The sequence below is a fragment of the Trichomycterus rosablanca genome, chromosome 3, assembly GCF_030014385.1.
Source record: "Trichomycterus rosablanca isolate fTriRos1 chromosome 3, fTriRos1.hap1, whole genome shotgun sequence".
NCBI lineage: Eukaryota > Metazoa > Chordata > Actinopteri > Siluriformes > Trichomycteridae > Trichomycterus > Trichomycterus rosablanca.
This window is the reverse complement of record NC_085990.1, coordinates 9806588-9827191: the sequence shown is the minus strand read 5'-3', so window position 1 is coordinate 9827191 and position 20604 is coordinate 9806588. Positions and strand designations below refer to the sequence as shown.

At 41.5% G+C, this 20604-nt stretch overlaps 1 protein-coding gene across 1 annotated transcript; it reads right to left on the bottom strand.

The window, feature by feature from the left end:
- Nucleotides 1-1006: 1006 nt before the first annotated feature.
- Nucleotides 1007-20241, bottom strand: mboat1 (membrane bound O-acyltransferase domain containing 1). The gene is made up of 13 exons (XM_062991812.1): nt 20152-20241; nt 18563-18708; nt 18278-18355; nt 16972-17067; nt 14177-14232; nt 10445-10499; nt 6108-6288; nt 5255-5447; nt 4880-4983; nt 4351-4415; nt 1868-2000; nt 1630-1781; nt 1007-1124 (listed from the first exon to the last, which is right to left on the bottom strand). Exons 1-13 carry the CDS (start codon nt 20239-20241, stop codon nt 1007-1009), a joined length of 1467 nt encoding a protein of 488 aa, XP_062847882.1.
- Between the last annotated feature and the right edge of the window lie 363 nt (nt 20242-20604).

The following is a 20604-nucleotide window of genomic DNA, read 5'->3' as shown; positions in this document are numbered from 1 at the left end:
GTTTATCTTGGTCTCGTCAGACCACAGGGCATTCCAGTAATCCATGTTCTTGGGCTGCTTGTTTTCAGCAAACTGTTTGCTGGCTTTCTTGTGCGTCAGCTTTCTTCTGGGATGACGACCATGCAGACCGAGTTGATGCAGTGTGCGGCGTATGGTCTGAGCACTGACAGGCTGACCTCCCACGTCTTCAACCTCTGCAGCAATGCTGGCAGCACTCATGTGTCTATTTTTTAAAGCCAACCTCTGGATATGACGCCGAACACGTGGACTCAACTTCTTTGGTCGACCCTGGCGAAGCCTGTTCCGAGTGGAACCTGTCCTGGAAAACCACTGTATGACCTTGGCCACCATGCTGTAGCTCAGTTTCAGGGTGTTAGCAATCTTCTTATAGCCCAGGCCATCTTTGTGGAGAGCAACAATTCTATTTCTCACATCCTCAGAGAGTTCTTTGCCATGAGGTGCCATGTTGAATATCCAGTGGCCAGTATGAGAGAATTGTACCCAAAACTCCTAATTTAACAGCCCTGCTCCCCATTTACACCTGGGACCTTGACACATGACACCAGGGAGGGACAACGACACATTTGGGCACAATTTGGACATGTTCACTGTGGGGTCGTACTCACTTATGTTGCCAGCTATTTAGATATTAATGGCTGTGTGTTGAGTTATTTTCAGAAGATAGTAAATCTACACTGCTATACAAGCTGTACACTGACTACTCTAAGTTATATCCAAGTTTCATGTCTATAGTGTTGTCCCATGAAAAGATATAATGAAATATTTGCAGAAATGTGAGGGGTGTACTCACTTTTGTGATACACTGTAGCTCAGTCTTCATTTCGGACAGGAAGAGCGTGTTGAACTGAGAGTGAGGACAGCATAGCGTCTGCCATCCGCTCAGTTCCAGTTCAGCCAGTTTGTATTGTGGCTCACACAGAAGGTCCTTTGTGCAGCTTTAATGCCTCAACAGAGTCTCTCGCACAGACACATACAACACCGTTGTTTATTTTCCCTGAACGTTATTGTTGGAGATTCGGGCAGGTTCCTCGGACCGCTTGGGTCTGCTGGGCAGGACGAGTATGATCAGAATGCTGATGATATGCACATGGAAGTACATGGACCTGAGAAAGAGAGAGAAACTGTTTACTTTAACAGTCAGTGTTGTTGGAAGTTCTCAGCACTCATACGCTAAAAAAAAATTATAATAATATTGTTCTACTGTTGACGTGTGGGAACCTTTCTAATGATTGAATTTTGGTGTTTTAGCCACACCCATTAATAACAGGTGTATACAATTAATTATATATACAACTTTTGCACAGAGAAGCACTGTCATTACGGAACATGACATGGTCACAAAGCAGGGGTCATGATCTGGTTTGTCATGTTTACAGTGGAAGAACTTTGGCAACCCTGACCCATAGACACGCTCCAAAATCTTGTGGAAAGCCAGAAGAAGTCTACTCTATATTCCTGCACACTGTTTTATAATGGGATGTCCAACAAGCTCTTGGTCAGATGTCCACATACTTTTGGACATGCATAGCATTGGTACTCAGTTACAATACGAACACTCACACACACACACACAGTCCATCTTGCTGAATTCTTGCTGAATTCACTTGCCTGTAATATATCAGTGTCGGCTCCACTGCCAGCACCAAAAAGGGCATCACTGTGTAACAGATGCCGAACTGCGTGGCTGCCCAGGTTGTGACATCATATGCCAGCTTCAATGAGCGAGAGTGCAAAAAAAAGTGGCGGAAGTTTCTGCGCATCTGGTGACCACAATACATAAATGAGAACACAGAAGAACGAAGAATATGATGAACAAAAGTATTTGTGTGTGTGGTGTAGGACTCACAATGCGGGCGGAGAATGTGATGGGGATGCCTGTGAGGAAGGTGAAGTAGTACCCGGGGTAAACTCCGTGCCACAGGGCTGACAGTACAAATGTCAGCTCTGTCCGGAAAAATGGAGCGCGGTCGTAACACACACTGCAAGCAAACACACAATCAAAATAAACAATTAAATACAATGATAATGTAGTAATAATAACATTACAATAATATAACGATTTATTATAATATATAATAATAATAATCTCTGGGACAGCAGCAGCCTAGTGGGTAGAGCATTGGGCTATCAATTGAAAGGTTGAGAGTTTGAATCTTAGTTCTGCTGTCAAGCCCCTTTCTGCTCTGGGGCGCCATACAATGGCTGACCCTGCGCTCTGACCCAAGCTTTCAAATGCGCTGGGAACTGTACATCTGTCTATGTAAATATTACAAATAAAGGCATTATTTTCTGTTCTATTCTATTCTATAATAATCACCATCCTCCTTCATGTAGTGTCATATACGCTATATTCATTTTTGGTGTGGCCAAAACAATCATTTATTCACTGTCTGTTTCACCGCCACTTCATCCCATCCAGGATCACGGTGAGACCAATTCACTGGGCGAAAGGTTGGAAACACCCTGGAAAGGTCGCCAGTTCATCACAGGACAAACACACACGCACACACATATACAGTATATATACATATACAGTGCCTTGCAAAAGTATTCAGCCCCCTTGAACTTTTCAACCTTTTGCCACATTTCAGGCTTTAAACATAACGATATGAAATTGTAATTTTTTGTGAAGAATCAATAACAAGTGCGACACAATCGTGAAGTGGAACGAAATTTATTGGATATTTTAAACTTTTTTTAGAAATAAAAACCTGAAAAGTGGGGCGTGCAATATTATTCAGCCCCTTTACTTTCAGTGCAGCAAACTCACTCCAGAAGTTCAGTGAGGATCTCTGAATGATCCAATGTTGACCTAAATGACTGATGGTGATAAATAGAATCCACCTGTGTGTAATCAAGTCTCCGTATAAATGCACCTGCTCTGTGACAGTCTCAGAGTTCTGTTTAAAGCGCAGAGAGCAACATGAAGACCAAGGAACACACCAGGCAGGTCCGAGATACTGTTGTGGAGAAGTTTAAAGCCGGATTTGGATACAAAAAGATTTCCCAAGCTTTAAACATCTCAAGGAGCACTGTGCAAGCGATCATATTGAAATGAAGGGAGTATCAGACCACTGCAAATCTACCAAGACCCGGCCGTCCCTCTAAACTTTCAGCTCAAACAAGGAGAAGACTGATCAGAGATGCAGCCAAGAGGCCCATGATCACTCTGAATGAACTGCAGAGATCTACAGCTGAGGTGGGAGAATCTGTCCATAGGACAACAATCAGTCGTACACTGCACAAATCTGGCCTTTATGGAAGAGTGGCAAGAAGAAAGCCATTTCTCAAAGATATCTATAAAAAGTCACCTGGGAGACACACCAAGCATGTGGAAGAAGGTGCTCTGGTCAGATGAAACCAAAATCGAACTTTTTGGCCACAACGCAAAACGTTATGTTTGGCATAAAAGCAACACAGCTCATCACCCTGAACACACCATCCCCACTGTCAAACATGGTGGTGGCAGCATCATGGTTTGGGCCTGCTTTTCTTCAGCAGGGACAGGGAAGATGGTTAAAATTGATGGGAAGATGGATGGAGCCAAATACAGGACCATTCTGGAAGAAAACCTGTTGCAGTCTGCAAAAGACCTGAGACTGGGACAGTGATTTATCTTCCAACAAGACAATGATCCAAAACATAAAGCAAAATCTACAATGGAATGGTTCACAAATAAACTTATCCAGGTGTTAAAATGGCCAAGTCAAAGTCCAGACCTGAATCCCATCGAGAATCTGTGGAAAGAGCTGAAAACTGCTGTTCACAAACGCTCTCCATCCAACCTCACTGAGCTCGAACTGTTTTGCAAGGAAGAATGGGCAAAAATTTCAGTATCTCAATGTGCAAAACTAATAGAGACATACCCCAAGCGACTTGCAGCTGTAATCGCACCAAAAGGTGGCGCTACAAAGTATTAACGCAAGGGGGCTGAATAATATTGCACGCCCCACTTTTCAGTTTTTTATTTCTAAAAAAAGTTTAAAATATCCAATAAATTTCGTTCCACTTCACGATTGTGTCCCGCTTGTTGTTGATTCTTCAACAAAAATTACAATTTCATATCTTTATGTTTAAAGCCTGAAATGTGGCAAAAGGTTGAAAAGTTCAAGGGGGCTGAATACTTTTGCAAGGCACTGTATATATATACAGTATATATACATTCACAAACACACACACATATACACATTCACACACACACGACTAGGACAGTTTTGTATCTCCAGTTAATCTGACTGCAGATCTTTGTACTGTGGAAGGAAACCCACACAGAAACAGGGAGAAAATGCAAGCTCTAAATGTAAACATAGTTAAAGATTTGGTTCGAACCTCTTTAGCCAGACGCCCGTCTGAATGTTCCAGTTGTCTATGAACATTTTGAAGCTGGTTGCCGTCTGTTCGCAAAATAAAAAGCAAGAAAATGATTAAACACTAATGTTGGCTAATGTTTCAACATATAAGAAGCAGCAATCATGATTGTTTTTATTACACTATATGACCAAAAGTATGTGGACACCCATTGTAACTGTTGAGTTTAGCTGCTTTTGGACTTGATTCTGAGCGGTTTGGGCAAGGCCATATCCTGTTCCAGCATCAACGTGCCTCTGAATGACCTGCCCAGTGTGGGATTTGGGATGAACTGGAACACAGATTGCGAGCCATGCCTTATCATCCAGTTTCATAAAGCTTATCGTCTGATGTCATAAATGCTCAAAAAGTCTCAAAGGAGCACTCCAAAAGCTTGTGGAAAGCCTCTCTAGAACTGTGGGTGTTAAAAAAGTAATGGTCAGGTGTCCACATACTTTTGGTCATATAGTGTAAAATGGATAATTGATTTTCTGATACTTTTTGAACTTGCCTCTATTTCCCAGATGTGGATGTTGGACACCAGGTCCCAGGATACTCGTCCCTTCTTATCCAGCCCGCTAATTCCATATCCTGCTGCATTATGGACAGCATCAGCTGAACACAGGGACATTTACATCAACTCAACAGGAACAAGGATGGCATTGAAGAACACAAAACATATTTCTCCTCCACAATACACAACTATGTGGACGCATCCAGGAATCCAAACCTCCCCACACTGAAGCACAGTGTGGAGCTACAAGCACTTACATTGTCTTCTAATGAAGACTGAACCATAAAGCCACAATGGCATGCTACTCCACTAACGATGCCCCCACAGTTAGCATTATTCAGTGCACAGTGCCTTGTGGGAGATTTCGCTCACCGAGAGTCCATGCAAAGTAAAACTTGGGTCGTGCTGCCTGGATGGAGACGAAGGCGTACGCCAGCCTGCTGATGAACGAGGTTTCGTTAATGAACTGTGGATCCACGTTGTTGCTGATCGGGAACGTTTTGGTGATGGCGAAGAACCACAAGATGCAGCCGACACATATTAGCAGCTTCTGACAAACAGGGCGCTGTGCGTGAAGAAAAGAAGACATCAGTTTTATTGTAACCATGTGATCTGGATTGCCAACCATCCTTGCTAACAAAAGTTGCCTGATGAAACTGAATAGCTATTAATTAGTAAAACGCTGGTCTTCTGCTTGTTCTTTTCACCTGTCAGCGATGGACTCTCACAGAGAGCCGTATCGCATACGGAGAGTCCCACTATGCCCTCTGTGAGTCATCCACCACTCATGCAGGTACCTCGACCACAGAGCACTTTTGCTGTGGTAATGAGCAGAGACCACATAGACCTTCCCTTCCTCATGCACGACAAGGTCAGAAGCATTGGACAGCTTGACTTAGCCACAGTGAGGCTAGAGTTTATTGGTGTTTACCTGCATAATAATAATAGGGCAGTGGTAGCTAAATGATCATAACATTTCTGGTTTAAGTCCCACCAATGCCAAGTTGCCAATGTTGGACCACTGAGCCACACCCTTAACCCTCTATTGCTTTTGTTCTGTCATTTGACAATTGTTTTTTTTTTAATCAATTTCCATGTTTGGTGTACAATAATGTTGCAAGGTTTCACCCAATGATAGCACAGCTGAGATTTGAACCCTGATCTCAGCGGTGGTGGGCTAGCATTACGTATGCATGAATACGTGCATGTGTCCAGTGTCTCTCACCAAGGGTGAAGGCTCTGAAAGTCCGTTCTTGCCGTTCTGCTCCGGCTCGTTCTGCAGCTTGCTCTGTACATGGCGACCCTCGATAAAGTCGATATAATCTGTGTAGTTGGTGTAAGGCCCCACCAGGATGCTCATAAAGTTCAGGGTATAGCTGAGATACTCCAGCAGTGACGGTTTGGTCCTGCACAATCAAACACAATGAATATCATTAGGTTAATCTAACCAGGCTAATTATATTAGCTCTTACAGGCCGACAAGGAAACACAGGGTAGGATTAGGTTTGTTGTGGCTAATCAGCAATTTTATACAGTTCAGCAAACATAAAGAAAAACAAACTGAAAATGTGATGTATTTACTAGACTAAAAAATTGTTAGAGTAGTATAGTTATAGTAGATTTCTGTTACATTAATTACATAATTACCTAATCAATATTTGTATTTATTTAACATTTATATTTTCAGAGGTTTTTATGGTGTTGTTTATTTATTTATTAGGATTTTAACGCCATGTTTTTACACTTTGGTTACATTCATGACAGACACAGTAGTTACTCATTACACAAGATTCATCAATTCACAAGGTTATATCAAACACAGTCATGGACAATTTAGTGTCTCCAATTTACCTCACTTGCATGTCTTTGGACTGTGGGAGGAAACCAGAGCACCCAGAGGAAACCCATGCAGACCCAAAGGACCCAGACAGTTCCACCTGGGAATCGAACCCAGGACCTTCTTGCTGTGAGGCGACAGTGCTACCCACTGAACCACCGTGCCGCCCCTTTATGGTGCTGTGTAATAACTTCTTGGTCAAGTCAAGGTTATTATAGTGGAAGCCAAAAGTATGAGACCAGTAGTGAAAATGCTTCTGATTTGCTTTTATTTTTCTATTTTGGCTTTAAATTTAATACAACTGTTTTCATTATAAACCATCAAATCAACAGAACAATTTTGAGTGAAAAGTTGAATCTTTAAGAATGTACACGAATTAAAAAAAATACATAAAAAAAAAATACATTTAATTCTGAGCCTTGCTCAAGGCAGTCGTGGGGCTTAAACCAGCGACCTTTAGATTACTAGACAAGTATCTTAACTGCTAAGCTACCACTGCCCATGAATTTCTCAGCATTTGCTGTGCTATATTTGTGCTCGTAAATCAACAGCGGCTGCAAGTGAATGAAGTTAAACCAACAAATTCACCTGCTAAAAGTCATCATCTTTAATAGAAATTAAAATTATTTGACTTGAGGAAATCTGAGCGTCAGTACCAAAAGAAATGAATGGACATGGTCACTTTCACAAATGTGCCAGTTTGCTAAAAAAAAAAAAAAAATTAGTTCAAAGATTGTGATTCTATGAACTATAATGAAAAACATTGTACTAAATTCAAGAAAAATGCAAAATAGATGCACTTTAATTTATGGCACCCATTGTATATTTATGTATTTGTGGATGTAAATGCATTTATTTATGCATGGAATGCACAGATTCATAGCTTGTAATAAAAATGTGCATTTTAATTACATTTCTGAATTAATTACAAACATACAGACTCTTTTTGACGCAACTATAATGTAATACTGGTCTGTGTTCTCCTGTTTACTGGGGTAACTAGGGAACTTCAACAATCCTATGAGTTCATTTAACACATGACTCAGTGTGACTCAGTTATACAATATTAACTAAGTTCTACAAAAATACAAAAACAGAAATTAAAGTAAATGAAAGCTCATTCATTTAAGTGTTTTCTCGCTTTTCCAGTTAAAATGGGAATCCACGAGGCACCGGAATGATGTTTACAACACGAGTCATGTTGTTTTGACATAATGACACTAAAAGAAACAGATAAATGAATCATGAAAGGAAGAAATTCTGAGTGTGTACAGACTGAACTTTACTGAACTCAGCCGATCCAGCTTTATTAAAACTACTAAACGTATGTAAAGAATTTACGTCCGTTCATTCATTCATTCGTTAATTCTCATCTCAATCGCAGTCTGTCTATTTCTCATATGGACCTAATGGATATTTAACACTCTACAGACAACAGAATGCTCTGGTACCAGAAAATTGGAGCTGTGCTTCTTTATTGGCCATCCGTCCAGTACTGGTACCCATTTTAGCAGCAAAGCTCCTTGTTTAAGAATCAAACTTCCCAGTTTTGGTTCCAAAACTTCCACTATAAATTTCCACTACCTAAGGATCTCCAATTAAAGTTTCAATGTACTACCAGAAGTTCAGGTTTGTTTGTTTGTTTATTAGGATTTTAACGTCATGTTTTACACTTTGGTTCCATTCATGACAGAAACGGTAGTTACTCATTACACAAGATTCATCAGTTCACAAGGTTATATCAAACAGTCATGGACAATTTTGTGTCTCCAATTCATATCACTTGCAAGTCTTTGGACTGTGGGAGGAAACCGGATCACCACGCAGACACAGGGAGAACATGTCACACAGAAAGGACCTGCCCCACCTGGGGATCAAACCCAGGACCTACTTGCTGTGAGGCAACAGTGCTACCCACTTAGCCACCGTGCTGCCCCCAAAGGCTCAGGTAAGGTTCTTATCCCATAAAGAAAGACTCTGGTTTTAATACCAAAACTTGAAGTTAATGTTTTAGTATCAAAGGTTGAAGTTCCCAAAAATGTATTCTCGTCCAGCCTTCAAATGATCTAGATCTATTTCCATACTGATATTGATTTAGGTATTAAAATTTTGCTACTGTGCCCAAAGTTGGTGTTACAGTGCTGAAGTTTTGTGTTTTGGTACCAATAGATCCAGTATCTATGTTGCCAGTCCCAATTTCAACGACAATAGTTTAACACAAGTTCCAAATCCAACAACAAGGTACATGTAGGTGTTCAGGTGCAGCACCAATGGACCCAATTCTAATCTTTGGGTTGGGACTAGCGGGCACAGAGTAAAACACTGTAAGTATTAATAGCTGCAGTTAAAAACAACATTTTGTTTTAACTTGCGATATCGTTACACTAGTCGAATCCCAAATGACTTGATCTTTACTACACATGTTGTCTTCATAGGGTTAAATAAATAGTAGCAACTACATAATTACCCCTAAAAAAAACTAAGAAATGTCATGAAGTAGAACCATAATTTTCTAACTCTACTCAAGTGCCCAACTCTGATTTTGGGTGACAGCTGATTTTCAAGAGCAGTCATACTGACATGATGTTAACGCTAGATTATGAAGAGCTGGTTGCTGTGCTATGGATGCTTTACCACCGAATCTGCTCATTGGTGGCCCTATGATGGTAACTTTTAATGCATAGAGAACTGATATGTTGTGCAAAGCAACAATGGACCACAATCAGTACCCGTATACCTTCAGCATACCCACATGGTTGCTGTACCAGATAAAACAGCCACTCATTAGTATAAAGTACACTGACTATATAATGGACAAGCCTTGTCTGGCCAGATTTCACCCTCTGTGGGAGAAAAACCCTGTCCGTCCTGTTGGTGGAGTTACTCATGCGTTTCGGTGTGTTTCACAACAGACCTAACACCCCCTTTTACCTCACACAGTAACTTACACCTGTTAAAAACAAGTAATGAGGAGAAATACTTTGTCTGGATGTAGCCAAACTAGTTTGATGGCATGTGTTGGCTGTCAATACAGGCGGTCATAACCGGCATGATGACACTGTACAGAATCAGTGCACGTGTTTGTACCAGCCAGGCCTACATCCGATTCTGCACTTGTTTGAAAAACAGCTGGAAGAATTCATCCCACACAGACAAATTCAGTGAGGCTGAGCTCAGGAATCTGGGCTGGAATCCGAGCCACTGGAGATTCTTTACACCAAACTCTATAAAATGTCTTTATGGGCCCTGCTTTGTGCATAGGGGCACAGCTATGCTAGAACAGGAAATGGCCTTCCCCAAACTTTTGTCACATCATTGGAAGTATATCATTTGTTACTGATAATGGTAGCTCTGTAGAAAGGGAAGTGGACTAGTGGCCCGCCAAGATCTTTGACCCGCAATGGCTTAGACTGTATTCAGTTGAGGCAGTGTGCCTGACTTTCTCATAATGTTTCTGGCTGGTTCCAGACCCACTGCAACCCAGACCAGGTCGATGTGGCTAGGTAAACAAACAAATGAAAGAATTTTCAAATTTCAAATCTCTTTTCTACTCATGGCTGCAGACCAGAACCTGCTCCCTCCTACACGGGTGTGGTCACTGGCCGTGGAATAGAAAGACACACTATGCTCTACGTGTTCCTTTACTGCTGGCGTCGCCACCTCAAAACCCCCCATCTGATCTTTCTCTTGCCTGTGAACGGAAGTTAAAAACCTAGTGTACTTACACCACCGCCAGGCGTCTCTGCTCCGGATTGAGCTCGTCCTCCTTACCACACTTGCCTAAAAATATACAAAAAAATAAACATTAACAAACCCAGAAGCAAGAGAAGACAAGTGCACAGGAGAAGTATTAAGAAACCATCCAACAGTTTTATTCTTTAAAGATAATAAAGGATTCACTTTTCAAATTATTTTTGTTAATAAGGGCTCGGGTGGTGCAGCAGTAAAACACACCAACCCTCTACAGTTGGGACATATTGTACATACAGACATAATTGGCTATGTCTGGGAGGGGGTGGCTGAGACCCGTGATGGATTGACAGCCCGTCCGGGTGTGTTGCAGCAAATGTGCATAGTGACTACAAGGGAAGTCGAACCCACCACAACCCTGACCAGGATAAGCAGTGCCTAAAACATATAGTGCAATAATAATATAAAAAAGAAAAACATCAAATGATGAAAGAAGCTGAATATGAAATAAAAAAAATTGGCGCCCAGATGGAGCAGCGGGATATTCCGCTAGCACACCAGTGCCGAGATTCTAAACTTCTCTGTTCGAAACTCGGCAGGCCACCGGTCAGCTGGGCGCCATCTAGCGGGCATAACTGCAGTGCCTGCAGGGCGGTATGTCCAGACTATGTGGGTGGGGTCTTCAAACACTGGGTAAGGACCCTGATTAGCAGATAGAGAGGTGCCTGTGCATAATGCATGGGTGAAAAGGGTTCCGTTTAGGGCTGCGCACGGGTCAGGAGGAGATGTGAGCAGCAATATACCCACCTCGACAAATTGACTACGCTAAAAAAATCAGGCGTGTACATACAGACATAATTGGCTATGTCTGTGAAAGGGGGGGCTGAGACCCTGTGATGATGGATTGACATCCTGTCCAGGTGTGTTGCTGCAAATGTGATTACAGGGGAAGTCAAAACCACCACAATGCTGACCAGGATAAAGTGGTGGCTAAAATATATAATGCAATTATAATATATCACATGATGAGGGAAGCTGAATATGAAATAAAACATCCATAAGGTAAGAATATCTGATCAGCTCTATATGTATATATATATATCAATTGTTTGCAAATATATAATAATTTAAAATAAATCTTTCTGGATCTAAGGCAACACCAACAGGCTATAATGCTAATCCGTGGGTTGGCCCTGTATTATGGGTTTGTTGCAGGTTTGGCTGTTAGATGTAATGTTGGGTGTTTGGTTTGCACCTTTATCCATTCAATAAAAAATTTACACACGCCCACAGAAACCCAAATAGCCTATCAGAAGAGGAAGTCTATAAATAGCTACCGGGAGGACACACTTGTGCTACTGTCTGGTATAGGCCAGGAGCAATGACCTATGAATAAATAAGTAGGGAGTTCCCGCCAGAAGGACAGGTGTGCTGATCGAAAAAATTGCTGGGACGCCTAATTACAGGAGCAGTCGAAAGAAATGAATTTCCACCAGTACAGTATAATGTTATTAATATACAATAATTTAGATTGGGGTGCCCATACTTTCGTGGCTTGAGATCTACTATTTCAGTAGACAGGTCATTGCGATCTACAGTGTATCACAAAAGTGAGTACACCCCTCACATTTCTGCAAATATTTCATTATATCTTTTCATGGGACAACACTATAGAAATAAAACTTGGATATAACTTAGAGTAGTCAGTGTACAACTTGTATAGCAGTGTAGATTTACTGTCTTCTGAAAATAACTCAACACACAGCCATTAATGTCTAAATGGCTGGCAACATAAGTGAGTACACCCCACAGTGAACATGTCCAAATTGTGCCCAAAGTGTCAATATTTTGTGTGACCACCATTATTATCCAGCACTGCCTTAACCCTCCTGGGCATGGAATTCACCAGAGCTGCACAGGTTGCTACTGGAATCCTCTTCCACTCCTCCATGATGACATCACGGAGCTGGTGGATGTTAGACACCTTGAACTCCTCCACCTTCCACTTGAGGATGCGCCACAGGTGCTCAATTGGGTTTAGTCCATCACCTTTACCTTCAGCTTCCTCAGCAAGGCAGTTGTCATCTTGGAGGTTGTGTTTTGGGTCGTTATCCTGTTGGAAAACTGCCATGAGGCCCAGTTTTCGAAGGGAGGGGATCATGCTCTGTTTCAGAATGTCACAGTACATGTTGGAATTCATGTTTCCCTCAATGAACTGCAGCTCCCCAGTGCCAGCAACACTCATGCAGCCCAAGACCATGATGCTACCACCACCATGCATGACTGTAGGCAAGATACAGTTGTCTTGGTACTTCTCACCAGGGCGCCGCCACACATGCTGGACACCATCTGAGCCAAACAAGTTTATCTTGGTCTCGTCAGACCACAGGGCATTCCAGTAATCCATGTTCTTGGACTGCTTGTCTTCAGCAAACTGTTTGCGGGCTTTCTTGTGCGTCAGCTTCCTTCTGGGATGACGACCATGCAGACCGAGTTGATGCAGTGTGCGGTGTATGGTCTGAGCACTGACAGGCTGACCTCCCACGTCTTCAACCTCTGCAGCAATGCTGGCAGCACTCATGTGTCTATTTTTTAAAGCCAACCTCTGGATATGACGCCGAACACGTGGACTCAACTTCTTTGGTCGACCCTGGTGAAGCCTGTTCCGAGTGGAACCTGTCCTGGAAAACCGCTGTATGACCTTGGCCACCATGCTGTAGCTCAGTTTCAGGGTGTTAGCAATCTTCTTATAGCCCAGGCCATCTTTGTGGAGAGCAACAATTCTATTTCTCACATCCTCAGAAAGTTCTTTGCCATGAGGTGCCATGTTGAATATCCAGTGGCCAGTATGAGAGAATTGTACCCAAAACACCAAATTTAACAGCCCTGCTCCCCATTTACACCTGGGACCTTGACACATGACACCAGGGAGGGACAACGACACATTTGGGCACAATTTGGACATGTTCACTGTGGGGTGTACTCACTTATGTTGCCAGCTATTTAGACATTAATGGCTGTGTGTTGAGTTATTTTCAGAAGACAGTAAATCTACACTGCTATACAAGCTGTACACTGACTACTCTAAGTTATATCCAAGTTTCATGTCTATAGTGTTGTCCCATGAAAAGATATAATGAAATATTTGCAGAAATGTGAGGGGTGTACTCACTTTTGTGATACACTGTATTTTCATGTTGAAAAAAGCGGATTCACACGAGTAGGTTGATCCAAAAATGCTGTCAAATATGTGGCACATATTCTTTTGTTTGGATATTTTTCCTCAGTCATCAAGTTCCAAAATTGTCCAGCAGAGGCCCTTGACTTCATATGAATTTCAGATTGTATGAACGAAACAGTCGTCTTGCAGTGTTCTTGCCCAAATAGAACCGTTTTTTGGTTTCTTTGTGGTTGGTTGCGCACTCATCTTCACAAACAGTGTAGGTCACAAAAGGAAACATGAAAAATGGTGCAAACTGGCTAATGATAAATGAAAACTTTCTAAATTAGCAGTGCTTTAGGCGTAGCTATGGTAACGAACTACAAATTAAAGGAACAGTGGCCACATTTCATGTCAATCACGTTGACCTGTTTGGAATGAGGCGCGTTCTACCAGCAATCGTGCACTGTGCGATCGACCGACGTATTGGGCACCCCTGATTTAGATCATCACAGTATTCTGCATTATTACTACACATTATCACATGTCAAGTATCAGATAGCTCATATGTTCTTCTGTCTACAAGCATGAACAGAAGGTTCCTTACCATCGTGAACCTGAAAAGCCAGAGTGGTGATCTTCTGCACCATCATCATCACTGGCCTACAAGAAAAGAAATGGCTGAATAATCTTCTGACATGTGGAAACAGGAACATGAATCATTACTCTCAGCGGGTTTAAATTCAGAACCTGACAAATGACTCAAGTGCATGATGGGATATTATGATGAGATGATGGTAGTAGTGATGCATAACCACTAAGATTTCTGCTGTGCAAACAATATAGACTCTTAGAAGGCTTAAGAGTCATTGTGAGACATTAGTAATCCCTGCTGCACCATACTGCCAAAAGTATTTGGACACCTGACCAAGAGCTTGATAAACATCTTGTTTCAAAATCAAATGTTATTAAAGTAGTGTGACCTCTATGTGACCTTTTCAGCTATACCAGCAGCCACTCTTCTGAGAAGGCTTCTTGCAAGTATATCTGTGGGAATTTGTTACAATTTAGTCAAAAAAGCATTGGTATGGCTGGGCACTGATGTTGGTCAAGAAAGCCTCATTTGATGTTCCTGTTCCAGTTCAAGACTTTGAAGTATGTCTGTGGGAATTACTGCCCATTAAGTCAAAGAGCATTTGTATTGCTGGGAAAATATGCAGTCAAGCAATCTGCTGTGGCGACCCGTAAATATGTGAGCAGTCAAAAGGAATGATTTACTGGGCACTCAGGTGGCGCAGTGGTAAAGTACGATAGCCCTGTTGAGGTTGTCAGTGCAGTCCCAGGCCTGGATAAAATGAGAATGGCTGCATCAGGAAAAGCATCAAAACTGTTCCAAATCAGGTATTGTAGACAAAATTGAAATTAGGGCTGGGCGGTATGACCAAAAATGTATATCACAGTATAAGATTCTGACAGTTTTGCAGTATATCATGGTATGGTTTTTTTTGTATGACTGGGACTTTTTATATGTCTGTGGCTGATTCTACTGTCCTAAGTACATAGAATATAGAAAGTTTTAATTTCAACATGTATATAATGAAGGTTTTGAGTACTATAAGCTTTGTTTAGCCCCACAAATGACACAATATATTATGAAACCGGTATGCATGACACAGCAATATATACGACGTCTATTGTTTATTTAATATTTAAGTATTGTATAATTACCCTTAGCTCTCCCTTTAACAATTAAAACAACGGTATGGCGGTATTTGAAAAATCCATAAGGTATGGGGAATCAGAGACAGTATGTACTGTCATACTGCCCAGCCCTAAATGAAATGGTCTGCTGTGGCGACTTCTAAATACAGGAGCAGCCAAAAACATCCCCCGATGCTCCCAAAAACTTACAATGCTCCCAAAAAGTCATGATTAGATTTATTTTTAGTTATATATTTCTTAAAGCTTAATGTTTAAAGTTGTATGGTTGCCTGTACACGTTAGGCCTTGTAGCACCACATGGTTAAACTGTACAGCATCATTCTCTGTATTTTATTAAAAGCTCTGTGTCCAGATTGCCAACAAATCAGTGTAAATGTAAACACAGGGCTACAGATAAAACAATCTCAAGAATGAAAATGTGATTTCTGAGCCAGACAGGTGAACCACCCCTCTCACCATGACCTCACACCTTTGTTTGCTCAAGGGTGTGTTACAAACTTTTAGTCAAACAGAACCAACAAGATCGGCAGATAAGAAACTAAATCCAGTCTCAGGGAGTGTCTCAAGTAACCAGCTTGTTTCTGTGTGTGTGTGTGTTGGGTGAAACTGGGGCCAATGCATGGCAAAAGATCAGATGTGCTTATACAGTACATGTCACAGAAATTTATTTTACTGTATGGGATGTGCTTTAGGTATCCTACATGGCCAAAAGTATGTGAACATCTGACCATGAGGTTGTCAGACATCCCATTTTTAAAACATGGACACTAATCAGCCTCTGGTTCATCTTTGCTGCTATAACAGTGTGTCTATGGGGCTCATGCTCACGGCCCAATTCGTTCTAAAGGGACTCTACCGGGCACAGGTCAGTACTCAACCATGCAGGTCACTTCACTGCACAGGACAGTGCCCTCCCCAATCTGCTGTTACCTAACGGAGTGAATCTGTTAGTTCTCTGATTTTATACACGTTAGCAGTGGGTGTGGCTGAAACACAGAACAGTAATTAGAAGGGATTTCCACATAGTTTTGGGGATATAGTGTAATGTTTTGATATTCTTTAGTTTAGGTACATGAGATAATCTGACAGGATTTCTGAGACTTATTCCCCACAGATAATACACTGTATGGACAAAAGTATTGGGACACCCCTTACAGTGGATATAGTAAATTTATGTGACTCAACCACAAGAATTACTAACAACAATATTATATAATAAATCAATTATATTAAAAAGGTTATACGCTTCCAACTTAGCAGCAACAGTTTGGGGAAGACCCTTTCCTGTTCCAGCATGACTGTACCCTTGTCCACACAGCAAAGGCTATGCTTAATTAAAAGAAACTCCAGTGTCCTACACCCCACTGAGCAGCTTTGGAATGAACTGGAACATCAAATGAGGCTTTCTTGACCAACATCAGTGCCCAGCCATACAGTAAGAAGTCTTCTCAGAAGAGTGGCTGCTGTTATAGCTAAAAGATCACATAGAGGTCACTCTATTTTAATACCATTTGTCTTTGACATAGGATGTCCAACAAGCTCATGGTCCGGTGTGCAAATACTTTTGGTCATATAGTGTATAACTGTATAATAACCAAACAGACAAGATTTCTAAGAATTACCCCAGATACTGTTTCACACATTGAATAAAGAAAACGTGCAAATATTTCTCAAACCCACCCCGAGAAATCTGTGGACAGGACACCATAGTTAAAGATGAAGACTCTGCTGATCTGGCACACTGTGAGGTAGCCCATCGCTACAATCATCAAATACCTAAAACAAACCACATGGACACATTAGCATGGTGATATCCTGTACAAACATTAATTTACTGCTTTAGTCTATTCGTGCAAAGCTTGACTAGTTTGGTGCTTCAGTAAGAAAAACCCATTTGAAATCAACAGGAAATAATGCAAATAATTTTCTCCACTTCTAATAACAACTTTACGGTTTAACCAAACTGAAGAGAAAATGAAAGCTAAAAATAAAAAGTCTAGCATCTAATGTTAGTTTCTTTATTTATTTGATTTAGTCAATCATGTCAGGTTGTAGATGATCGACTGACCGATATCACCACTTGGGATTCGAACCCCGGATCCCAGCAGAAGCGGGCTAGTGTAATTAACATCTTGAACTAGCAAGTTCAAATCTTAGCTCTGCTACTGGCAGGTCAGGCACCTATACTGACAATTGGCCTGCACAGAGATGGAGAATGATGGAGATCAGTGCTCGACTCTCCGTACGCAGTACAGATCTCCATATGAAACCACATACAGCACACCTAATATTTGGTTATATGTATTAGGTCCCCTGAATCAGTGGCCATCAACAAAGCCAGGCACAATTGTTTGGATTATTATCACCCTTAAACTATGGCAGAAACGTGGGTTTTAATATAGAGTGTTTAGCTCCTTGGCTTGGACTTGTGATGTGTCAATAAGAACCGAAAAAGCTGCAAACTGTTTAAACACATTAACTTCAGCTCTGACCTGTTTTATAGAAAAATAATCTTCATTTAGCTCACTAGAATTGTCCAGGCCTTGAGCGACCACCAGCATACCTCGCCTACCTTTCATTAAAGGCACTTACACAAGCAGAACTAGACCGTCAGGTGCAACTACATGTCTCCGGTCCCGTTCTGCAAGTCTGTAGAAACAATGGACGCCTGAGACACGGGGTGACACAGCGGCAAGGTAGCAAAAGGTACCTCAGGTGTTAGTCTTTCTCCTTCATTTAATATACAACACTGGTCCTTGGTTTGAATATGTGTCTTAAATAAACCTTAAACTCTCACTATAGTCAACCTCCTGGGAAAAGGACAGAATTTTCACTCCAGCAAAAAAGCAAAGGTACCTGCTACATTTATTTATGGAAGCTTGTCTGACCGTGGACAGTGTTACCTGTTTTTTAGTAGCTGATTACGTTTGCCTAAACCATGGACCATCCCAATCACGTAAAGGTGTCTGGGTTACAAGTTTCTTACCAGTGAACATTGTGTTCGCTCGCTCTGCACAAAATGATGTAGCTGCCGACCGCCAAGATGAAGACATGTGATGAATACCTGGAGGAGAAGTGATGAGACGTGTGTTAGTTTTAGGCTCTGTAGGTGAAGCTGGAGATGGCAGAACTGATGCTCCAGGCTTGGTTCTGTCAAAGGTGGATGGCTGTGAACAATCATACCACTGATACTGACATGTAGACAAAGCCAGAACCACACTACAAGGCCCAGGAACCAATGCAAGATAACCAAGAAGAACATGGTCCATACCATCCAAAGCAGAAGATAATGATGGATGCTCCCAGGAAAGTAGCAACGGCATGACGGACACCTGGACTGACCCGCTGAGGATTGAGACACAGGCGAAACCAGAAAGCAGCAGCCAGGCCAAAAACCTGACACATTATGAAATTCACCTATAAAAGGAAAGACAAGTGATCCTGGTTTCATATGGTCCAATGTAATCCATAACAAGGTCAGAATAAACCAGTTCATTTTGTATGAATTAATACAAACACTAAGGTGTCACAAAATTTCCTAAACCTTATTGGGAGTGTTAAATCAATACCAGCTTTACATTCCACTCATCACACTACACCTGGTGCTTCAATATAGTGGTGAGGAACCCACAGGAGCATTCTAAGTTCTAACTGGAATCATTTTGAACCCATTAAACTGGACACTACAGTAGTAATAACATTGTAATGCCACTCAACCTGTTAATCCTCCTAAACCTCGCAACTCCATGTTTCATCCCGCAATACCTGATGTTCCTACCGGATGCAGAATTATGAACCAAAATGGTCACCAAAGTGAAAACTGTGGTACAGTCAACCCACAGGTGACATCTAAGATCCGGACCAGAATTAATCAGTTCATGTCACTAAATTTCCTAAACCTTATTGGGAGTGTTTACATATTAAATTTTCAGCATTTAGCAGATGCCTTTATCCAAAGCGACTTACAGTACTATTGCAGTATACAATCTGAGCAATTGAGGGTTAAAGGCCTTGCTCAAGGGCCCAACAGCAGCAATCTGGCAGTGATGGGGCTTAAACCAGCGACCTTCTGGTTACTAGTCCAGTACTCTAACTCCATGTTTTATCACGCAATACCTGATGATCCTACCGGATCCAGAATTATGAACCAGAATGAATGGTCACCAATGTGAACACTGTGGTACAGTCAACCCACAGGTGACATCTAAGATCTGGACCAAAATGAATCAGTTCATGACAAAACTGGTCAAAATGTAAACACTGATCTGGCACTGAAGCTTCTAAACTTCACACAATGTTGATGCTGCTCCTTGCTCCAAAAGAACCCTAAATGAGTTCTAAATTGTAGACCAGAAGAAACCAGTAAACAATGAAACTGACCACTAATAAAATCACCAAGATGGATCTAAACCTTCCAGAACTCTTTGTTCGTATTCAATATCCATATTTTACCAATAAAAACCTGAATTTCCACCTTATCCAGAGAAACCCACAATGAAAACCAGTTCAGGATGAACACTTAGGTGACACCAAACATATTAAACTTCAGATAAAATCAATACCAGCTTTCTTCTGCTCCAATCACATCTATGATGCTTTTATCAGGTACAGAGGAACCTAGTGGTAAGTTCTCATTTCTGGACCAGAATAAAACAGATCATTATGAAACCTGTCACTTTCATGAACATTGAGGTGATACTGAACCTCCCCAACCTTAACAATCTACACCAATTACACTAATTGCACACCCCTATCTGATTCAGAGGAACCCACTGGTGAGTTCTGGTCTGAAATCAGTTCATGATGAAGATGTAGTGACACTCAATCCACATTCCACAAATAAAGATCTGAAGCTCTCACCTGGTCCAGAGGAAGCCGCAGGATCTCGCTGATGGGACTCAGCCATGTGCAGCCTGTAGTTTGAAACATGATGTCTGAATTTGGTTCCATTCTGCATTCCTGAACTATATGGAACTCTTCTTTATGAGTACAATTTCAAACTGTAATGTCACCCACCCAAACACTCTCTCCTTAAAACAGTGTCCATCTAAACCAGAATCTTCTACGCCTGGAGAAGTTGGAGCAGGTTGGGGGAAGGCGGGGCGCGAAACACGCGAGTGGAGAGAGCGAGATCTGAGGTTGCCAGATTGGGAAAATAAGTGTTGCCAGATCAGTGGTGTTTTGATTCTCCATAAATGATGTAAATGAGTTTAAACCTTCAACAAAATGGATAATAATTTTATTATTTAATAATTATTAATTATGTTTTCTAACCAAACTAGAAACACAAGGTTTAATCTGTGTTATTTCGTA